The sequence below is a fragment of the Etheostoma cragini genome, chromosome 4 (genome assembly GCF_013103735.1).
Source record: "Etheostoma cragini isolate CJK2018 chromosome 4, CSU_Ecrag_1.0, whole genome shotgun sequence".
NCBI classification, from domain to species: Eukaryota; Metazoa; Chordata; class Actinopteri; order Perciformes; family Percidae; genus Etheostoma; species Etheostoma cragini.
Window position 1 is genome coordinate 22,057,610 of NC_048410.1, and position 21,163 is coordinate 22,078,772.

At 37.6% G+C, this 21,163-nt stretch overlaps 2 protein-coding genes across 4 annotated transcripts in view; one reads left to right on the plus strand and one right to left on the minus strand.

Moving 5' to 3' along the window:
* LOC117944085 (synaptotagmin-2-like) overlaps positions 1–7,049 on the plus strand; it is a 31,344-nt gene extending 24,295 nt beyond the window's left edge. For 2 of the 3 annotated variants that reach the window (XM_034870641.1, XM_034870642.1), the window contains exons 4-9: positions 730–864; positions 1,971–2,138; positions 3,111–3,278; positions 3,947–4,064; positions 4,509–4,642; positions 4,787–7,049. In XM_034870641.1, the coding sequence (XP_034726532.1) occupies positions 730–864; positions 1,971–2,138; positions 3,111–3,278; positions 3,947–4,064; positions 4,509–4,642; positions 4,787–5,002 (939 nt within the window). In that variant the 3' untranslated portion in view covers positions 5,003–7,049. The remainder of the gene's footprint in view (positions 1–729; positions 865–1,970; positions 2,139–3,110; positions 3,279–3,946; positions 4,065–4,508; positions 4,643–4,786) is intronic. The other variant, XM_034870643.1, reaches the window with a different exon arrangement.
* Positions 7,050–10,625: 3,576 nt separating this feature from the next.
* On the minus strand, positions 10,626–18,813 carry LOC117944086 (protein phosphatase 1 regulatory subunit 12B-like). The gene is made up of 7 exons (XM_034870645.1): positions 18,490–18,813; positions 14,530–14,546; positions 14,249–14,378; positions 13,679–13,780; positions 13,220–13,270; positions 13,066–13,116; positions 10,626–10,801 (listed from the first exon to the last, which is right to left on the minus strand). Exons 1-7 carry the CDS (start codon positions 18,583–18,585, stop codon positions 10,715–10,717), a joined length of 534 nt encoding a protein of 177 aa, XP_034726536.1. The 5' UTR covers positions 18,586–18,813; the 3' UTR covers positions 10,626–10,714.
* Positions 18,814–21,163: the final 2,350 nt, after the last annotated feature.

Sequence of the window (21,163 nt, forward strand, 5' to 3'; positions counted from 1 at the left end):
TGTAGAAAGTGGCATGGAAAGAAAAGACTCATGTAAAGTACAAGTACCTCAAATATTTACAAAGTACAGTACTTGACTAAGTACATGTTCCACTCCACCACTAGCATGTAGGTTGACACACATTTTGGATTTTATCTTTAAATATGAAAGTTGTGAATGTAGGATTTAAAAAAAAAGCTATGTCTTATTTGTCTTTTATCATTTTAGTCTGCATTGGCATTTGCTGTTGTGAGCAAGTTCCTTAGGGGTTTTTAAATAAACATTTCTCTCTTTGTTCATTCAGTAAAAAAACAAAACAAAGCCCTTTAACAAAAGAGAGAGCTTATTTCACTGGAAAACACTTATCATCCCTCTTGATGGAACTAGCATGCAAAGCCTCGACTGACTCTGGCTGTCACTGTACTGCACAAGCATGTTGAAGGAATTGCCCAATGTTGAAAAAAGAAAACACTGAGAAAACAAGCTGTGTCGAATTATAAAAATATATGTAGCTAAACATGTATTTATGAGTTACCAATAGAGATTTGTGATCCTGTAAATGATGAATCACTGGTTGTTATCATCAGGTGCTGTGCAGGTAAGCAGTAACCAGAACATGTATCTCCCACGTAAAAACACCTGGAGCTCCAGTGTCTGTGGCATGCTGGCTGTCATGGGGAGCCCTGTAGTCTGATCCCTGATGCCCCGGCCTTTAACACCCGGTTTTGTCTTGTGACCTTCACGCCACAGATACACCAGGACGACGAGGATGATGACGAGGGAGAGACCGGACTAACAGAGGAGGAGAAAGAGGAAGAGGAGAAAGAAGAAGAGAAACTGGGGAAGCTGCAATATTCTATAGATTATGACTTTGAAAATGCAAAGGTCTGTGGTGGAAATTTACATATTGGCAATTGTATTTTTGAAGCATTGAGAACTATTTCAGATGGAATCTGAGGGAGTGTTTCACATTTTGACATTTATTTTTTATATCCTTTTTACATGACATTTTCCTGTATTTTAAGAAACACACGGATCAGATTTCTTGCAGAGTGAAAACATTTGATCATGTCTGCAGGCTGAACAGGTACAGCTAGCAGCCGGTTAGCTTAGCATACAGACTGGAAGCAGGGAAACATTTAGCCTAGCTCTGTCCAAGAACAACAAAATCCATCTGCCAGCAACCACTAAATCTCAAAATATAATATAAGTGAGCTCTACAGTATAGAGTCGGTAGTCAGAGTTTCTCCTACCCAGACAAAGCCAGCCCAGCTGTTTCCCCTTGTCTTTTCATTAAGCTAACTGAATGGCATGTTGAACGGACATATAAAAGAATGGTATTGATCTTCTCCTCTATCTCTCAGGAATAAAGCGTATTTCCCAAAATGTCAAACTATTCCTTTATGGTCCAAACCTTGAAACATTCTAGAAAGCTTCTTTGTAAAATCTTGCTAGAGCAACATAATTATCAATAATAAAAAATAAAAAAACATATGAAAGAAACAGTTTTGCAATAAGTTGTGGCTTAGAGAAGGGGAACACATCTGTCAAATTCGGTAACTTCATCATCATTACTGTAATGCTCTCAGCGCCATATGGAGTGGTATGGCAATGTTTAATGAGGCTCTGAGTGCCGAATCAAAGAGGAAATCCCTCAGATCAAGTCAACATAAAACAGAGCAGCAACGACTAAAATAAAATGTTAACTTGAAATATGTCTGTTCTTCTTGTCCCTAATGTACAAGCTCAAACATATACACACCTCTATGGTGCAGAAAAATCACAATGTGACAGTTGTGTGACAGTGAAGAATCCCTCTGACATTCAAAACTGCTCCAGTCGTGCAAATCGTACGTGTGAGATTGATTGCATAGTTAAGTTGTCAGATGATGTTATATCTTTTTTTATTTTTTTATTTTATTTATTTTTATTTTTACCTAATCAAATTCTTGCTTTTGTCCCTAAAACCCTGCCCACACCTCTGCCCACAGCTCACAGTTGGCATCCTTCAAGCTGCGGATCTCATATCCATGGACTCAGGTGGAACCTCCGATCCTTACGTGAAAGTCCAGCTTCTGCCTGAGAAGAAGAAAAAGTTTGACACCAAAGTCCACAAGAAAACACTGAACCCTGTCTTCAATGAGACATTTGTATTCAAGGTCAGTCTTGCCAATATGTGCGCTGATAAAATTTGGTGCAGAAGAGGCGTGCATTTCTATTTCCAGTCTGCACTGCTTCAATATGAATCAATTCAGCTGTAGACAGAAAGAGTGGCATATATATCAAAGATTTATGGAAGCTAGTGAGAAAGTTTTTGTTTTACATGAAATGAGGTGCACAAATAATCCTCTTCACCCGCTGCCAGCGTGTCCCTGTCTCACAATGTGTGTACTCAGTGGGCTGTGCAGCCTACAGTACATGCTCCTCTGTCCTGGCTAATAAAGCCCGCAGAGACTTTCCAAGTCTCGCTGGAAGCTCTGCCTGCCTGCGAATTTGCAGCAACAAAAGAAGACATTTTAATTTACAGAACGGCTGACTTTTCACTTCCAAACAGAGCAGAAAAGATGTTTGTTGCAACATTTAGTGCTTCACTGTGAAGGTTCATTTCAGTTAATTTCTGAATTGAAAGGTATTTAAAGAGACTAGACGCTGTCTGCAAAGGATGGTAGCGTATCGAATTATTTTAATTTTCATTTAAGAAGAGTTTCAGTCAGCTGGAGCAATCAAAGATAATATCGTTAAATTTAATGGAATAGATTTGTCCTTCCCCTGTATCATGTCAGACATTTTGTGTTAATTTCCTCTTTGTTTAGCCTTGGCAGCTTTCAAGTCTTCACTCATTTACGGATTTTAGCGAAATATAAACCATAAACATGTATTCATAATGTAATTTCCATTCAACTTGAATTACCTGGACCAGCTAGAAGAAATTCATGTGAACATGTGTTGAATTTTCCGATCGCTCTTGAACATATTAGATAACAAATATTTAGAGTCAACTCTGAAACTTATTTCTGCCATTGTAGCTTTTTCATTGACTCCTTATTTGAGGATTGAAGTTGCATTTATAGTTATATAACCACTAATGGAGAGGTATCAAGGTTTAAAATAACATTGTGTCTGTGGATCAGGTGCCCTACGAGGAGCTCGGTGGGAAGACTCTGTCGATGTCTGTTTATGACTACGATCGATTTTCCAAACATGACGTCATTGGAGAGGTGAAGATTCCCATGAACACCATCGACCTCGGAAGGCCGATCGAGGAGTGGAAGGATCTGGAAAGCGCAGATCAAGAAGAGGTGCTGTTAAGAACCATAACTTTGGAAGTTTTGCTTAGAAGACTTAATAATTGCTTAATAAGATAATTGATTGACATACAAATTGCAATCGTTTTCTTCTTCATCTTGACTTGATAACATTATAACATCTTGTAATTCTAGGCTAAAGTATTTGAGACATTTTTCACCCATAATGCAATTTTCATACGATTTTAGGTGTACCTGCTGCAGCTCCGCCTATTCGATTTTTTTTTTAAGTTTAGAGTGTACAAGGGTTTTTAACATTAAGATAGTTATTGCTGCAACTTTAGAGTGTGACAGGGATGGTACCAATCAAGTAGTTATGTCTTCTAGTTTCATATGAAACCAATGTCTTCATTATAGTTTTAAAGCAAGCCTGCTACAGCCTCTTCAAGACAGTCTAGTTAGGGGGGGCAAAGAGGGGTCCCCCCTGCCCTTCTTAAGAACTCCAATTGAAATGAACCCTTTAAAGCAAGAAAAAAGCAAAAAAGACAACAATACTTTAATTTAAGACCAAGATGAAAAAAAAAACAGTGCAAAAAAACAGCATACAGCAGTTGAGCCCATTCTGCTTTAGCCCGTCATCATATTCTAGAAAGAGTCCTTTGCTGTCGTCGGCTGACGAACATGTGTCATTTCTGTCTCTTCTTTTTGTGCTGATGGCTCAGCCTGAGAAACTGGGAGACATCTGCATCTCCCTCCGTTATGTCCCCACCGCCGGGAAACTCACCGTCTGCATCCTGGAGGCAAAGAACCTGAAGAAGATGGACGCCTGTGGATTATCTGGTAGAATCTGAATCTACAGTACTGTTGCTACAGTTTAGGCTCCAATTTGTGTTTGAATGATGTTTCTAAATCTTACTTCAGCTACTTCAGCTTAATGCGTGTATTTAAGACTTTTGGTCCCTAGAACCTGAAACGTTTTCTTTTGACAAAAGGGAATCTCAAAGTTTAACTGTGTTTTGTCATGCAAGTACCCTTAAGAAATCCAGTTCACAGCTAAAATTCAGCATAATCAAAATCATAGGACATTTATCACAAAAACTGAGCTTCATATCAATACAGGAAGTAGTAGTACACAGAAGTAATCAGGAGATCAAATAATTAAAATGCATATCAGATGTGTCAAAAGGGAAGTAAATATTGCCCAAACGTAAGGAACTACTACTGTAAATTACAATAACCTGCCTTGAAGTTCTCTATTGCTGATCATAATGACGCTTTTTGCAGATCCTTATGTGAAGATCCAGCTGTTGCAGGGGGGTAAGCGTCTGAAGAAAAAGAAGACTACAGTGAAGAAGAACACCCTCAACCCCTACTACAATGAATCCTTCAGCTTTGAAATCCCCCTGGAACAGATGCAGGTACAGTCCAAGTGAAACTAAAATATGTATCAGTAAATCACATACAGCTGTGGGTAAAGCAAAGTGTCGTTTCTCGGCTGTACATTTAATCTGCACGTATATTTTGATGAAGAAATTACACAAACTCTCTTGTTCCCTTCTTAGAAAATCCTGGTGGCGGTCACAGTGTTTGATTATGACAAGATCGGTAAGAATGACGCCATTGGAAAGATCTTCGTGGGCAGTAAGGCGAGTGGCCTAGGTCTGAAGCACTGGTCCGACATGCTGGCTAATCCCCGCCGCCCCATTGCCCAGTGGCATCCATTGCAGCCAGAGGAGGATATAGATGGTCAGCTAGCATCATTGAATGCAAAGAAGTAACACGCTCCCATACCAGCTAATGTACTAACTCAGAGTTCCAACCCGCGCCCCTACTTTGCATGAAACCCATGACTTAACACGTGACGACTCGTCATGAAACCTGCTCAGCAAAAAAGACACATCTTAGAATATCCGCTCATTCATGGTTAAGTCGCAAAAAAACTCTTTTTAAGCATCACATTTCACAAATTAGTGTATGCTGAGAAGAGTGGCGTTGAGTTATCGGGTGACTGGTTCATGAACGATCGACTGTTGGTCCTTCTTTCATTTGAAGAAACTTAGAAACTGATTCTTAGGGTGCTGACACTGAACGAAAGTCTTGGAAGACAAAGCTGGAAATGAAGCTTTAGTTTAGTTTATAGAGCATGCTTTACTTACCTCCCCATGGCTCTGCATAAACCACGCCCAGTATTGTATCTCGCTATTAAGTGTGCTTTTACCTGTAATAGAAAGTATTGTAGTATTGGGTTATTTCCTGCATAGAGTCTGTTTTAGCCTATTGATGCAAAGATATTTAATTGAGAATGAATGAAGTCAAGATCACTGAATGCAGAGATCCATGTTGCAATATATTTTTAAGATAAATCTGCATGAATGATTGTCTTCATTTTAGCAGCTCACATTTGAGAGGGATACACAAACAGTAGCCTACGTAACACAGTGTGCAGCTGTCTATTCTGAGTTGCTTGTTTTGTGTTGCCATCAAGGCAATGCATCTATGCATTTAGTTCCAACACACATCTCTGTGTCTTCAGACAGATCTAATGTAGGACGGGAATACAAGGGTGCCTTTCCTGATTTGACACTTTGAGAAAGAAAGTAAGCTTCATTGTTTTATTTCAAAGGGAAACTTTTGAAAATCATTCAGAAGTAGTCAGGGACACTGTGAATGTGCCATGTGGAATCTGTCTTGAGCTGGGTTGACCACTTGGATGTAAAACCTTACTTATCTGTGGACTAAGTAAGGCTACATAAAGGCTTATCAATGATGTTTAAACCAATTATGACTAAGCTTCTTTTAAATTCTGCTTTTGCTTGCGATAAACAGTGCCATCTCACTCATTTTTCTGTTGATATCCACTTAACGGATTACATGTCTTTCTTTGACGGCTGTTGTAGCTTAACAAACATACTGCAGTACACTTCAGTACACCAATATTTATTTGGTGGAGCAACAGGAGGATTTTTGTCAAAGACAAGATTTTTTTGTAAAGAACAGAAATTTGAAATGTAGAAGATGTACCCGTACTTTTTAAGAGTGATTTTAAGTACAAAATGCAAGATTGTAGAATCTCAACAGGGCAAGTGTTACATAAAAAACATTTAACACAATACACATATGTTGGACCATTTTGCTGCAGAATCTAGCATGTATCATGCCTCGCAGTATTTCATGTTTAGATCTCTCACTCAACGGCCAAATGCTTTGTAAACCTTGGGCCAAAGTTCTGCAACATAGTGGTGGTTACAACTTCATCACAACGTAAACGCTGTTAGACTGGTGCAGAGCTACGGAGGTAAAAAAAGCCCATAAGGATTTGAGTCTTATATGTAACTAATCGTAAAGTTTCATTACTACTAAATACCTAATGTTGGAATTTGAATACTTCTGGAGTTACAGCATTGACAATTTTAACTTGGAGAACTATTTGAATTCATGTGCTTTGAAATTTCCACCTTGAAATCTCAAAGACAACATTGCTTTTTAGATGACTTCACATTAAAAAACTGTAAACAAGTTGCTCAAATTCAGTTGGGTAACTTTTTCATCTAGGCACTAAAATTCAGGATGAAAACTTAAAATTTGGAAAACGTTGGCTACCAAAGCAAAACTAATATATAAAAAATCAAAATGTTAGTTTCTAGGAGGAAAATATAGACACAGAATAGTTTTTTATTTATTCTCACAATAACTAATAGTTAGAAAACTACATTGTAGCAGTATCTATATTTCTATAACATGCTGTTTCATGCAATCGACTAAGGAGAAGCTCAGATGAGAGATGGGACATTCAGCACACTTACATTGTCAATCATAATTTGTGAACCCTCATTTGTCCTCGGGTCAAATTTGACCCCTTTAAAAAATGTCTATATCTGAAATATGGGTTTCTTTTTAACCAAATTACCCCAAAAAATGGATAGGTTTCCACACAACGCTCTTTGCATATACAATTGATCACTTTCATTCCTGACTAAACTCATCTGTATGTTCCTGTGATCTAAACTATTCGTCAAAATAATTCCTAATTTCTGCTTTTTTAACTCAAATATTAGGTATAATTCTATTTAAATGAGGGTTATTGACCATGAATTCCAAAAAACACAGTAAAACTGGTGGTATGAAGGTGGTGTTATTGAAAACTAACAAAAAACGGAAATTCAAGCTCTTTGAAATCCGAAAGTTGGTTTTCAAAGTAAACATTTTAATTCCATAATTTCAGTAGTATTTCAATTTCAGCGTTATATATTCAATATTCAAATGTCTTAATTATTACTGACTTGCTTTTCTTTCACGGGAGGCCATATTGTCACCAGAAGTAATTCTGCAGAAGGCTAAACAGCAGACCACTGATTGCTCCATGTACAGCACTACATCCTCCTACTGTTAATAAGCTACAGCATGTATTCACAAGATGATGTAAATAGTAGCATGTTTTAAAGAGGAACCATAATTATATTGTGTATGTGTGTTTGTGTTCTATGTCATTTTTGATAATAAAATGGAGTAAAAAAAAGAGTATGCACTGACTGCAAAGTGTACGTATTTTTGCTGAATGAGAATGAAGGTATGTCTGAATATCCCATGTGTCTGATTAAAGAAGGGTTGCTTTGTAAATCATATGTACAAAAGAAAAAAATCCACATTTGCCATAATACTGCATGGTTGTCTGGTTATCTGTCATTGTTTGTATCTGTCCTCTAAACCAAAACTAAACTCAATCCGGTGTTACGATATGCGTAGACTACAAGTCATGTAATTATTGTTCATTTCTGCTTGCTTGTGTCGGTCGCTGACCGGTAAACTGTACATATTTCAAAAAAGGAGAACATTTGCCGGCTCCGTGATTTTTTTATCTCAGTGTACCATAAGTGTTGCCTTCATTTACTCCTGCCAGATGTAGTTACAGTGGGCAACTTAATCATTTTCCTTCATTAAACTGTACCTTCTCATCTTATTGCTATTCAAATAAACCTGCTTGCATATGTCTGATTATACTTTTTAACATAAGAAATAATTCAGTAACTTGCATATAAACTAAACTAAACTTTTAATGGCATCATACAGTATTTTATTACTATTTATTTGCCAGATTAGTTCTGTGACATATTATTACTGCATATTATTGATGCAGTCCTCTTAAGGAGCTCCAGTCATGTAATTAAGCAATCAATAATATTTTCATTCCAGTTGTCTTTTCATGGATGAACACACAGTTTGACTAATGGATTGCAATGGGATGAGCTGGTGTTTTGTCACTTGTGCATGCGTGAGATATTGATAACGTGTCCACTGTGTCATTTCTAATGTTGGGTTTTATTAACCCTGTGTGTTGTTGTTTGTTTTTTTAGTCACTTTCATTTAATGTCAGATAAACCTTTGCTTACAACCTACACTGCATGAAGATGAATAATCTTTATGACAGTCCTGTCATGATCTTTTAGAGTATAATTCAGCAATCTCTCTATGTACACAGGGCTGAGAGGAATATACATGCCACACACATTTTTCATGTTCAATGGTGAGTCTATGTTGAGTCTGAAGTTTCAATCCCACAATATGGTGTTAAATTTAGATTAATTTAGATTTAGATCATGAAGGACCGCCAACTTACATCCTTTTATACAATGTGTGTCGGGTCATCCTTTGCTGGGGGTCATATAATACAGTCACTCTCATCTATGTATGTACACACACAAAAAACATCAGACAGAACATGATGGGAGCGCATTTATACATACATACAGACATAAATGCAGACAAACATGCAGTACATACAGACATACGTACATACACATATACAAACGGACATATATGTATACATAACTGCACTCCCATCAGATTCTGTCTCCTATTTTTTGTGTATTTGCAATAGGACCAATTGAGCCTGTATTTGTTTTATGCTGTTCTGTAACTGGACTGTGTGAGTCTTTCACGTTTCTGCAATGCAGGCAACAAAATCCCCGTCTTCCTGGGTCTCACAAGCTATATTGAGCACAGAGCAGACCCAAACAGTGCAGAACAATATTCGCAATGCAATACTGCCAACCTGCGGCTTCAGTAATGCTTCCTCTTTAGTCCTCTTTTTTGAACATAGCCATGATACAGAACATCCAAAGGCCTGATCCTCATCCGACCTAGTCCGTCGGCCATTCACTTTGCGAGCGACATAGACGAGGGAAATGCTTGAACAGCTTTCTTGACTCTTGTTTTTGTCTTGTTGTAGAGGTGTGTCAATAGTTGTGCCTTTCTGTGAACTGCATGATTTATTTCTGTACAAAATCCATGTTTTCCAGCAACAACAAAAAAGGGAACAAAAAGACCACACAACGTGTAATCATGTATCACTCTATGTAGAACTGAAATACTCAAGGGAACCAAAATATGGGATGTTGTCAGGGCATATCTGTGTGTTGTCTAAATGTAATCTTAGGAAAATAAAGGCATTTTAAGTAGCCTCGTCCCGTGTGGTGTGTAAATGGAATCAGACGGTGCTTTTCCGCTTTTGGTCAGTGGGTGGCAACAAATTATAGAGCATGACAAAGATACTAGGAGTGTTGAGTGGCACGTGTAGTCAAACCAAACAAAATTCAACCCATTTGCACAATAATAAACAAGGATGATAAAACTTTGGAGACTAATTTGAGTGCTGTTCTTGAAAGTGTTCATAATATATAATAATCCAAAGCAAATATGAACAGAATAGAAAATGAAATCTCAGTCTGGCAGGGATCCAGTGACTGTAAGATTATAAATGAGACTCATTAAATCTTCTGAATATGAATCAGAACACAAATTGCACTAAGGATGATGCTTCTAAAGCTAACATAATAACATAAACAGAACAGGTCTTTGTGTTGAGTTGTGATGATTATGAAATTAAAGTGATATACATAAATAGTGATACCTGGATAGTGAGGTGATGTTTTTACAGCATGTTCTGGGGACAAGCAGCTAGTGGACATTGAGGAGATGTTTGTTGTATGTGAAAAAAAATGTTGTAACCTAAAAAAAATTTTGACATTGCTCAGAGCACCTTTAAGGCTCTTAAATCAGAAATGACACTTCCGCGTTCTTAAAAAAAAAAAAATGAAGCTCATCAATCATCCACTTTCCCTAATACAGAAGAGGTGATTTTCAAGGTCTGCATATGGAATGGACCAAAGAAATATTGCAGTTTCCATGGTAATACCTCCGTGGAAATACCTGCAATATTTTGTCCATATGTGCATCTAGGGATATTCTTGATGTGATTACACAGTTATATAAATGCCCCCCTCTTGGTCAATTTTTTCATGTAAGAAAAACACATAAATGGTTGTGTTGGCATTTGCCTTTTTATATATATCTAATACTTATTTTCTGTCAGGGAAGGTGCTACTACTTTGGATACAGTACAGTAACAGAATACATGATTGTGGGAGGAATGCAGGTATGGATATGGCTTCTGGTATCGGTCACTCTTCTTCTCATCCTTCCTGCTTCTTATCTCACTTGGACAGTTTAGTGATGACCCGGATTAAAGCTCCATTCTCGTCCTTCAGTCGCTGGTTCTCTATGTTCAGGTCTGCTTTAACCTGAAGAAAAGACAGTAAGACAACTAAAGTGGGCACAAATGTAAAATGACATGTTGCTCACAACCTGGAGGGTTAGGATGTGGGGAGGATGTCGGGGTAGACGGTTGGGACAAACAAACACAAGAAACAAAAAGTCAATGTTGACTTATTTTAACTTATTTTACCATATTTACACTTGTTGTAGCTATTAACATCATGTACGTTAGTTATGTAACAAACAAGGACTTTGGTTGCCTATACAGGCCGTGCACTGCAAGGGTTGCACAGGCGCTCTGATCACTCGTGTTGCTGGACAGTCTTAGGATAACAGACAAATACTATTTACCATAACTTTTCATAACATCTCATTAGAACCGTTGTCTGAGCATACGTGACACTGGTCATTGAACATATCTAGTCATTACCAGGTGGAGCTGTATGTGAGAATGCAAATGTCCGAATCAGTGAAGATAAAGGATGAATTACACAAAGACGCCAAGGAAAATGTGTAACTGGAGAGAAGACAGATCTTCTGAACAGATCAAAATCATCAGACAAAACCCAGCACTGGCAAAAGACACATTTGTTTATGACCGAATTACAAAGAGGTTTGCATCCGCGTGTAATGCTCATGTCCAGCCCCCATGCATGCTCTACCCAGGCGCCACCCCTCAACTAAACTACTAAAGTAGTATTTCCAGTGAGTGTGAATGTAGTCTCGCTTTCCACAGCGCTGCAAAGGAGTGGGGCTAGTTCCCACAACATTCCTGGATAGGAGAAAAACTTTGGTTTGTTGGCAAAATCTCTTTTAGTTGTGCAGCAGAAAACTCAGATTGGACAGATGGTCTAGCTAGCGGTCTGGATTCACCCTGCAGAGATCTGAGGAGCAGGTAACCATAGTCCTCAGAAATCCACCAGAGTTTAGAATGCCAACACAAAGAAAGCAGACAGGGGAAAAGAGGGACATCTAGCAGAACTTCTTCCCGTTGATGAAATGTTTTTGATATAGACTAGTGATAATGTGACGGAAACAGACAACCTCCTATTGTGTGATTAGGACACACCGATGTAAAAACGGTTCAACCATTTTTTTATTTAAAACTAAATGTATTTTGTATTTGTTTTTTTTTACAATAGAATAGAATAGAATGCCTTTATCATCATTATACACAAGTGCAGTACCTATGCAACGAGATTCAAGCAACCCCTTCACAGTGTCAACACAAAAATATAAAAACATAAAATGTAAGTAGTGCAGAAAAAAAAGAGGGGGGGGGGGATGTGGAGCAAAGTCCTGAGAGCAATTATGTACATACTGTATGTAAAGTAGTACAGAGCAAAGGGTTTGTAAACACATTATGCAGAAATATAGTTTGGTGCATCAAAAGTCTTAAGTATTAAATAATACTTACTAAGTAAATATTAAGTATAATAACGAATAGACATTGAACTGTAAGGAAATTAAACAGTTAAGTATTAATGACAAATAAATCATGACCATTCAAGCTGGATAGCATAACAACAATTATTTTAATGGACAACTTTCTTTTTCTTACTCCTTTGTACATCCTTTAGTATTTTGAAGCCTTGTCCATATTCCCATCCCACTGTGAGACACTCTAACAGCTTATACGTAGGCTCTAGTCCAATGGCTGTTTTACATTTCTCACTTTTGTTCCTGCTGCTGACTAATCCAGAAAGGAAATTAGTTTTACAATAAAAGAGTCATCTGATTTGGATGAATCTGGGCAGTTCATTATGATAAAACAAATGCAATTACACAAACACACACATAGTCTTTTACACTTCCTCATTTAAATACACACAACAACAGTGCTTCTCTGTTGTGCATATCTATTTTCAAACCAGCATCCCATGTTTGCTTAGCTCTCATTCACAGATAACAAGAGGTTGTTGTTTGCATCCTCTTGGGCACAACACAGCAGACATTTGTGAACGTTAGGCTTCAGATGAATACTGATGGCTCGGTTGCTGCAGTGTCAAAGTGCTCACACATTCCACAGCCAGCAGAGCATAATGGTGACAAATGATGTCAGCTAAAACCTCCACAGACAGAGCCGCTAACGCCACGGCTCCAAGTCCCTCAGACCCTTTACACTGTTTGGATGTGATTGTTCATTGTTTTCCTCATGTCAAATGTGCTTAACTTTCTCCTGAATGAGAGATATTGCTGTATCATTACTACTACTATGTTTTTTAAGGAGACAGAATATGAAAATAATCAAGTGAATATTAAGGTGAATAACAGTAGAACTATGAGTTACCTTTAACTGTTCTTCCATATCTGATATCCTCTTTTTTAGACTCCAACTTTCCTACAAAAAAGATAATTAAATAAAAATAATAAAATATGAAATGAAGATAAACACTTTGAACTAAAACATGGGTGTGAGTATTAGCACAATGTTGAGTTGTTACCTTTTTTTCTGTCTCAAGCATGTTGGAGCCACAATCTCCCACTCTTCCCTTCTGCAACAATGACATGTTATTATCAAAAGATTACAGTATAAATCATTGAAGCTGTATGATTATGGGTGCTGCACTTTCTGAACAGTGAGCGCAAGTGTAGTAAAAATATCCAATATGCACACAGCAACTCTGAAGAGGCTCACTGTTATTATTCTAAAATTCAGACCTGTAATCCGACAGTAATGACATTGCAGCTTCATTTTATCATTGCTATCTTTCATGTCACATTTATCTTACATTAGCTAATATCAAAACCAGAATATAGAATATATGGGATACATGTGTGACAAGAAAAATCTGAATTGCAGAAACTTTTGGGTACTTTTTAAATTGCCTCTTCAGAAACCATTTTCTTCACTTCTTTCAAACGTTGTATTAGTTCCTGTACGGTAACTGTGTGTATCGTACCTGTGCTCTCTGCAGCTGGTCCTGAATCATGGCCAGTTCCTGTTTACTTATTTCCAGCCTCGACTTGAGTCTTTGATTGGTAGCCAGTGCCTTTTCATACATCTACATCATAAAATATGCATTTGTCAGCAATTCAAATGAGTGTTTGAGTGTAGACCTTTGCTGACTTGACCATTAAAACAAACATGACTGCTGTTAGCAATGCAGCGAAGATGCACATTGAGCTCAGGCTCGTACAGGGGGGGGGTAGAGTACCTCAACGGGGCAGAGGCTGTTCATTGGCTCTTACTAAACGGACCGCTGGCCTGTGATTGGTGGGTGTTTTTACAGGATTACAGCAGCTACAGATGACAGATCTTTTTCAGTCCATTTTCAGAGCCCATATGTTATTTATTGCTGTTGGGGTGTGAATACCATTTCAAACATATATAAAAAGTGTATACCTGAAATAATTACCAACCTCCCCTTTAAGTGAGTTTATTAATTCTTAAGTGATTACATTTAGTTTTTTAGTTAGTTTAGCACCAAAAGAACTTGAAATATTCTCAACATGCAAAGTGCATCACCTGCCTTTTTATAGTCATTGTTCGCTGTCTCTTCTTCTGCCTTTTTCCTGGCAGACAGTCTGTTCTCCCGCCGTAAGAAGTAGGACTCGGCGTGGTTTGTTGATGTGTCGTTGGAGACATCAGACGAGTTCAATCTGAAAACACAAGACAGGTGTTAACCCCTCAACACTCAGCTTCTCTCAGTTACTGTCAGAGTTTAATGTCACAGAGACACTGATTGATTCTCTCAGGCAATAACTGAATCTTCTTTTGTATGTCTTGATGGTGTGAATTAGATTTGCTTACCTTGACAGTCTCTCGTGCTAAAAGAGAGGAGAAAGGTTTTAGAACTGGCTATCTGACCAAAATGAAAAATGCAACAACCACTCTAATGTTTATTTTTGTAAGGATAGTCCTGATTATTTTAACCCAAGGTACTTAGTCCTAACTTAAATCTTACTTGGCCTAAACAAGTCATTCAACCCCATCATGACCCGTTCTCTACTTCAGTGGATGCTCATTACTGTACAAATAATGACATCACACAGCTTGACTTCATCATTTGTTTGACAGGCTGTTTAATCACGATGTGAGATTTATAAGGTACCACATGGAATCAAATCCAAAAACAAGGTTGTATTTTGTACCACGTTAACCATTTCCTCTGCATAATATTGTAAACACACAGTCTCAATACACACAGGACATATTTTAATATTTCACAATCAGCAAGTACATGTATTATTGCTAGACCAAAAAAGCAAAGCGCAGTGATTCTTTGAAGTGACAGAACCAGGAATTCCTCACGAAAGGCTCATAATCTTTTTTAGATTATTTTTTTTACAGTTTTCCAAGAAAGGATTTTATGGTCTGAAATACCAAGCCAAGTTAAAGAAAGAGAGAGGAAGTGATCTGTTAAGTAAACTGACAAGCAGAGATAACTAAACACATCCAAAAAAGGTAATGGCTCTGGCAGTGGCTTTCACAATGTGTTCATTATTGTCTGCTGAAGTTGGAAGAGTTATAGGGATTTTTTAGAAGAAGACCAGCTAAACAATAAAAAAACTCACACTCCCTTAAAAAGATGAGAAAAGGTTGCATGATGCAACACTGCTTTTACACACACTGCTAGTAAATACACTATTCTTCCAACTAAATTCTCTTATTTAGGGGTTATGATGATGATGGCTTTGTAGCAAAATCACCCATAGATGTTCCTTTTGGTTTTTATCTGGTGACTGCAAAGGTCATAGTGTATGATTACACATATCATTTTACCACAAGCCAAACTATTCAGTTAGCCCTGCGGCTGAATGGAAGCATCTGCATTTAATGTGTTTCTTTGAGCAATTATTCAGAGTTTTCCTTTCATTTTTTGCCATCTGTACACATTTACATAAACATGTTCATGTTCATTACCCTTCACCCTTGGATTACATTGCAATCTTTAATTTGGCATTTTTATCCAAAGCCACTTCTAAGTGCATGCAAAGTTAAAAAACAGTAGATGTTATCAAATTTGGAGATGTATTGCTCTCAAACTACATCTAAAAATGTGGTCAGTGCTAAAATAAAAGTGCTTAGGTTGTTTTACTTTATTTTGGCGAGGCTCTAGGGACAGCAATGTTGGTCTCTCGGTCAGTCTACCACTTTGGTCCAGACTGAAATATCTCAACCATTGAATGGATTGCCATGACATTTTGTACGGACAGTCATTCATTCATGAATCCCATTGACTGTCATCCTCTGACCTTTTCTCTACTGCCACTACAAAATTTGGTTCAGACATTTATATTCCCCTTGGAATGAAATGTAAAAGCATTGGTGATCCACTGACTTTTTATCTGTAGCTCCATCATTTTGTACAATATTTTGGTCATGACCAAGATTTACATGCCCTTTTTGATTATAAAGCAAGTTGCGGGGCTGAAAAAATACATTGAAAGTATCAAATCGCTCAATCCAAAGAAAAATTGACACAGCCCGTAATCAGAAACGGTCCCTTTATTAAACAAGCCGTCAGGACTTCCGTATAGATGTGATGTCACAAGGTAGAAATTGTAGAAAGTGCCGCTACAGTGCCACAGTCCTTCTCCTGCCCCAATGACGCTGCAATAACTCAGAAAGTGCAGAAAACGCTGACCAATCACAGCATTCTGGTCTTTTTTTAAGAAGGTAAGACAGGCGCAAAAATTGAAAAAACGTGTTTTTTTTAACATTACAGCATGTAAATACTTTCTAGTAAAACCCCAAAACTACAAGTATGAACCTGAAGAGCATGGTATGGGACCTTTAAGATACTAAACAGTACACAGCGGGGATAAATCAGTGTTGCTAGAGCCTCTCTGAACATACTGAACCCATCCTCTTTATCTTTAAACGCTCTTTCATCATATCATTCATAGGAAAAGCTTGTATGACTAGCTGTTTTAGATTTTATTATATTGGTAGCCATCAATCAAAACAGTTTGTATTAACTAAGAAGAGGTGCTCATCTTACTGCAGTGAATATTGCTGCAGACACAACTTTTTAAGACAGCACATGCAGTTCCATTTAGCATTATACTCTATTTTTGACATAGCGACTTATTCTGACAGTCACATAAACTAAAGCAACTATCAGACTGGTGAACACAACTTAAACACTTACACGTCTAACTAAATCACAGAGACAGCGAGTGGATTTCAATAAAGAAGTAACAGGGCTTTAAGTTGCAGACACTATGTGTAAACACAGTGACATGCCTCTGCCTCAGACATTTACAAGACCTCTGGATCTTCCCCAGAATCTGATGTCAGCTCCTTTAAGACTCTCTCTGGACACTTGGATGTGCTTGGTAAACAGTCATTAATGATATACAGTATGCAGACTTGGAAAAAAGCTCTGGTTTAGATTAAGAAACTTCACATATAAACAGATGCTGATGGAAACATTTGAAACTTTTGTGTCCCATGTATGTGAGCTCTGTCACTAAGCTGTCCTCCAGCCTTTCTAAGAAGTTCTTGCCTGCTGACCAGCTATTCCCAAGTGGAAAATGTGAGCTTCCCGTAGGACTAGCAGAGAGATAAACATCCAGAAATACTGCCTCTGAGTTCCCACAAGCCAGTCCTAAACACTCTACCCCTCCTCCCTCTCTGTTCCCCTTCATCCTTTCTGTTTTTCACCCCATTCTTTCTTTCTCTCTCTCTCTCTCTCTCTCTCTCTTCCTGTATCTATCTTTCTCTGTGTCTCTGTATCAATCTTTCCCAAGTGGATTCTTAGTTAACATGAACAAATAACATTAACTGATCCCAACCCGGTTCCAACTTGCGAGTTTTGTTCCTCCATTCACATCAACATTCAATTTGTTTCTCAATTAATGTGAGTTATTATGAACCTTAAGAAGCATGTCAAAGTGTTAAAAGATAAAAGAACAACGTTCTTATTTGGGGTGGCACAGGAGTCCAAGATGCGCATCATGTAACCACAATTCAATAGTGGCAAATGCCAAAACAAAATCTAACCCCCCCCCCAAGACAAACAGTTTTATAATCAAATCCATTAACATGTTCCCAAAGTTGAAGGTTGTCCAACAATTTGCGTCAATCAACACAGCATGCTTTGATAAATAACACACTAATAGAACTGGCAAATGGAAACAACACAATGCAGAATTGTTTGTAAGCCAGATTCATTGCACCTCAGAATGAGATGAATTGTCAATTAAAGCATAACAATAAATGGCTTCAACGATGTAGCTTTATGAAAACACTTGAGGAGTCCCCGAGTACATCATCTCTTGTGAATTTCTGCTTGTATACACTTTGTCTTTGTTGCACCAGAATATAAAGAACTATTGCAATAGCGATAGTGCCATAGACAGTGCAAAGTGGATTAGAGGATATTAGATACAATCTCTAGTTGCGTTCCAACAGCTGTCATGTGTAAACAGTGTTTTCCAAAAAAAGACTTTGTTTCAAATGAGGGAGTAAGAGGTCATTCATGGCTACACATAATTTTCCATTGATCATGTAGGCTAGTGAAAAGGATCTGCTAATGTACACACACACACACACACACACACACACACACACACGCACACACACACACACACACACACACACACACACACACACACACTCACACAGACACAAACACAGGCATACCGCTGCAGATTGGTGCAGACAAATTTGTTTGACAATGTCTAAGCTTTGAGTTATGTCAACCATGGCTAACGTCCTCTGACTAAACAGACACTGACTAGATTAAAGACAATGTGGCCTTACTCTCAGGCTCTTGGTGGCAGATGAAGTTGAAGAGGAGTCAGAGAGCGACTTTCGGATCCGTGGCTGATCATTGTTGTGAGAAAGTAGAGATGACATCGCTCCTAAGCTGCTGTCCTCCGGGTGCAGCTCGAATGGGGTCCAAAGTGTTTCCAATTTTTTTTTTTTTTTTTTTTTTTTAGAAAAGTTCACTTTTAAAACAAAAAAGCAGCAAAGATAGAGGAACAGTGAGCAAGTGGGATCTTCATGTGATGGTGCTTCATTGAATATCTGATGAGCGTGACAGAACTGCACAAATGTGAGAGCTGTGGAGGAAGTGGAGGGACTGGGGAGTAGGCGGGCTGTAGTGTGTGTGTATGTGTAGACACATGTATCTGACAATAGTATTGTTCACACGGGTTCTCCAGGGACTCTGGGTCATTCAGCCAAAAATGGATGAAGAAAAGCATCATTAGTCTTTGTGTTCAAATGTAGCCTGAACGGGAACTTTGCTTACCTAGTGTGTATTTCCTTTTCATGAATATTTCATTTTTGTACCGTATTCAGGAAAGTGTGTTTATTATTTTCACTGTACTTCCCTTTGCAGTACAAATAAGTATAGTATGATTTATTAGAATTTGTTTTGTTTTTTTCAAAGGAGAAACAACCGGAGGAAGAAGTAGATAGTAGACCCAAAGTAAAAGTCTTTATTGATGTTAAAATGTTATTTAAGTTAAAGTACAAAAGTATCAGCATCAAAGTGTACTTAAGGCACCTAAAGTGAAAGTACTCATGTATGTCATAATATTAATAATATACATGAAGAATTGTGTACACATCACTTTGATGTTGCAGCTGGTAACGTTTTAACTATTTTAAACAATGCTAGGTAGCTTACATTAATCTACAATAATACATACTCATGTCTAAGTTGTTTTATTATATTTTGTATTAATAGCCTTTATCTGTAAGTGTAGTGTTATCAAATAAATGTAAGTAAGTAAAAAGTAAAATATTTTCCTTTGAATAGTGTAGTAGACATATAAAGTAGCTTAACAGTGAAATACTCAAGTAATGTACCTCAAAAATATACTTAAGTACATTACTAATGCAAATGTTCTAAGTTACATTGCACACCCGTTAACAAATGTTAGCTTCTCAATTAAAACAACTTGTATAAATGTAAAAAGTAAAATGTAAATGCATGCAGTAGATGGCCAATCGCGTGAGATAAGAGTGGATAAAAAACAAAATCTTCGTCAGATGCACAAATACACTGAGGTTAGGGTTAAAACTTTTGTTTTAATTTAATCAAGCTGGGGCAGCATGTGTTGACAGTTAAGACGAGTTTACATACCTTTGGAGTATGTTGCGTGACACAGTGCGTTCATTATGTTAGCACAGGACATTTGACTGCAGTTTATTCTCCTAAAAAGAGAATCCTAAGGGACTTATGTTGTAAATGCTTATGCAATGTGACAAATACATTTCATTTACCAAGCGTACCAAAAGGTTTCACTCAAAATATTGGATAAAGGTAAAAAAATACCTCTTAAATGATCTAAATGTTGGAAGGTTGGCAAGTGTTAGTGTTCCAGGTTGTGATACACACCATGTGCATCGTTTTATGTCTCTTCAAACCTGAGTCAAGTAGGAGGGCAGTGCAAGCCTTGCCCTGCACCTGCTGTAATCTAATGACAGAATTAAATAAGTAAGTAATTCATTTCACACAATTCTATTATTGCCCCTTTTTTGATCTAAACACTGTTTAACCATGTCATCACTTTAAAGATATAAACATTATGCATTTAACGTTCAACTGTTAGACCTCCCATTAGGTTCCACTTTACAACACCTGATAACTGTTCTCCATTAAATATACCTGTCAGCTTGTTTCTACATGGCTATCATGCACCCCCTATTTGGAAGTTTTGTCCTAAGAAAGAAACAGAATTACTCCCATTGATACAAATTAAAAAAGACCATCCACTGTTGACTGGTGTCTGGGCAGAGTTGCCACACTTACGTAAGTGTTTAAGTCTTTAAAATGCAACCTCATGGCAACCCAAGAGTCATTTCAAATAAAAGACACATGGTTGCTGTTTCTTCACACCCAAGGGTAACTGTAGTCTACACATCGTGAGAAGGCTAATGTATGAAGCCAGATGTACGGTAGCTAGTTGTTGGATTTCCCCTCTTAGTAATCTTACAACCAAGATAAAAATCATGATCAGAGCTCCTCTTTGGAAAGACCATTGGTTCCTATTTCACATTTGTTGATTATTCTTTATTATAGTAGTGATCAGGCACCACCTGCTGGAAGAACATAGAACTTTAACCTTTTCATAAAAGAGCTTCATGACAAGAGAACAGTATGTACCAATGGAATCATATGTACTCACATGTACACTTGTACCATAAATAGCGTCAGGGAGAGAGGCACTACATATGTATGTGTGTAAAATGACAAGCTGTAAGTACAGTCACATTCATGTTCACTTTCATATTTCAAACAACTCTTGACATTTCATACTTTCATCTTGTCATGAGTAATTTAATAAAATGCAGTTCATTTAATTTTTGTGACATGCCAATTCTAAAACAGGGTGATAAGAAGCATGTGCACGTTGAAGAGAAGGAAAAAAACAAATGAATAATTCATTTATCAAATTGAATCAGTAATAGACACCAGACACAC

What these genes read in the sequence shown, in the direction of transcription:
- LOC117944086 (XM_034870645.1), bottom strand. Translation starts at nt 18,585, where the DNA reads ATGTCATCTCTACTTTCTCACAACAATGATCAGCCACGGATCCGAAAG. An exon ending in TGCTTGAGACAGAAAAAAAG is followed by an intron (nt 13,117 to 13,219) that starts GTAACAACTCAA and finishes TCTTTTTTGTAG; the next exon opens with GAAAGTTGGAGTCTAAAAAA. An exon ending in ATATGGAAGAACAGTTAAAG is followed by an intron (nt 10,802 to 13,065) that starts GTAACTCATAGT and finishes TCTTTTCTTCAG; the next exon opens with GTTAAAGCAGACCTGAACAT.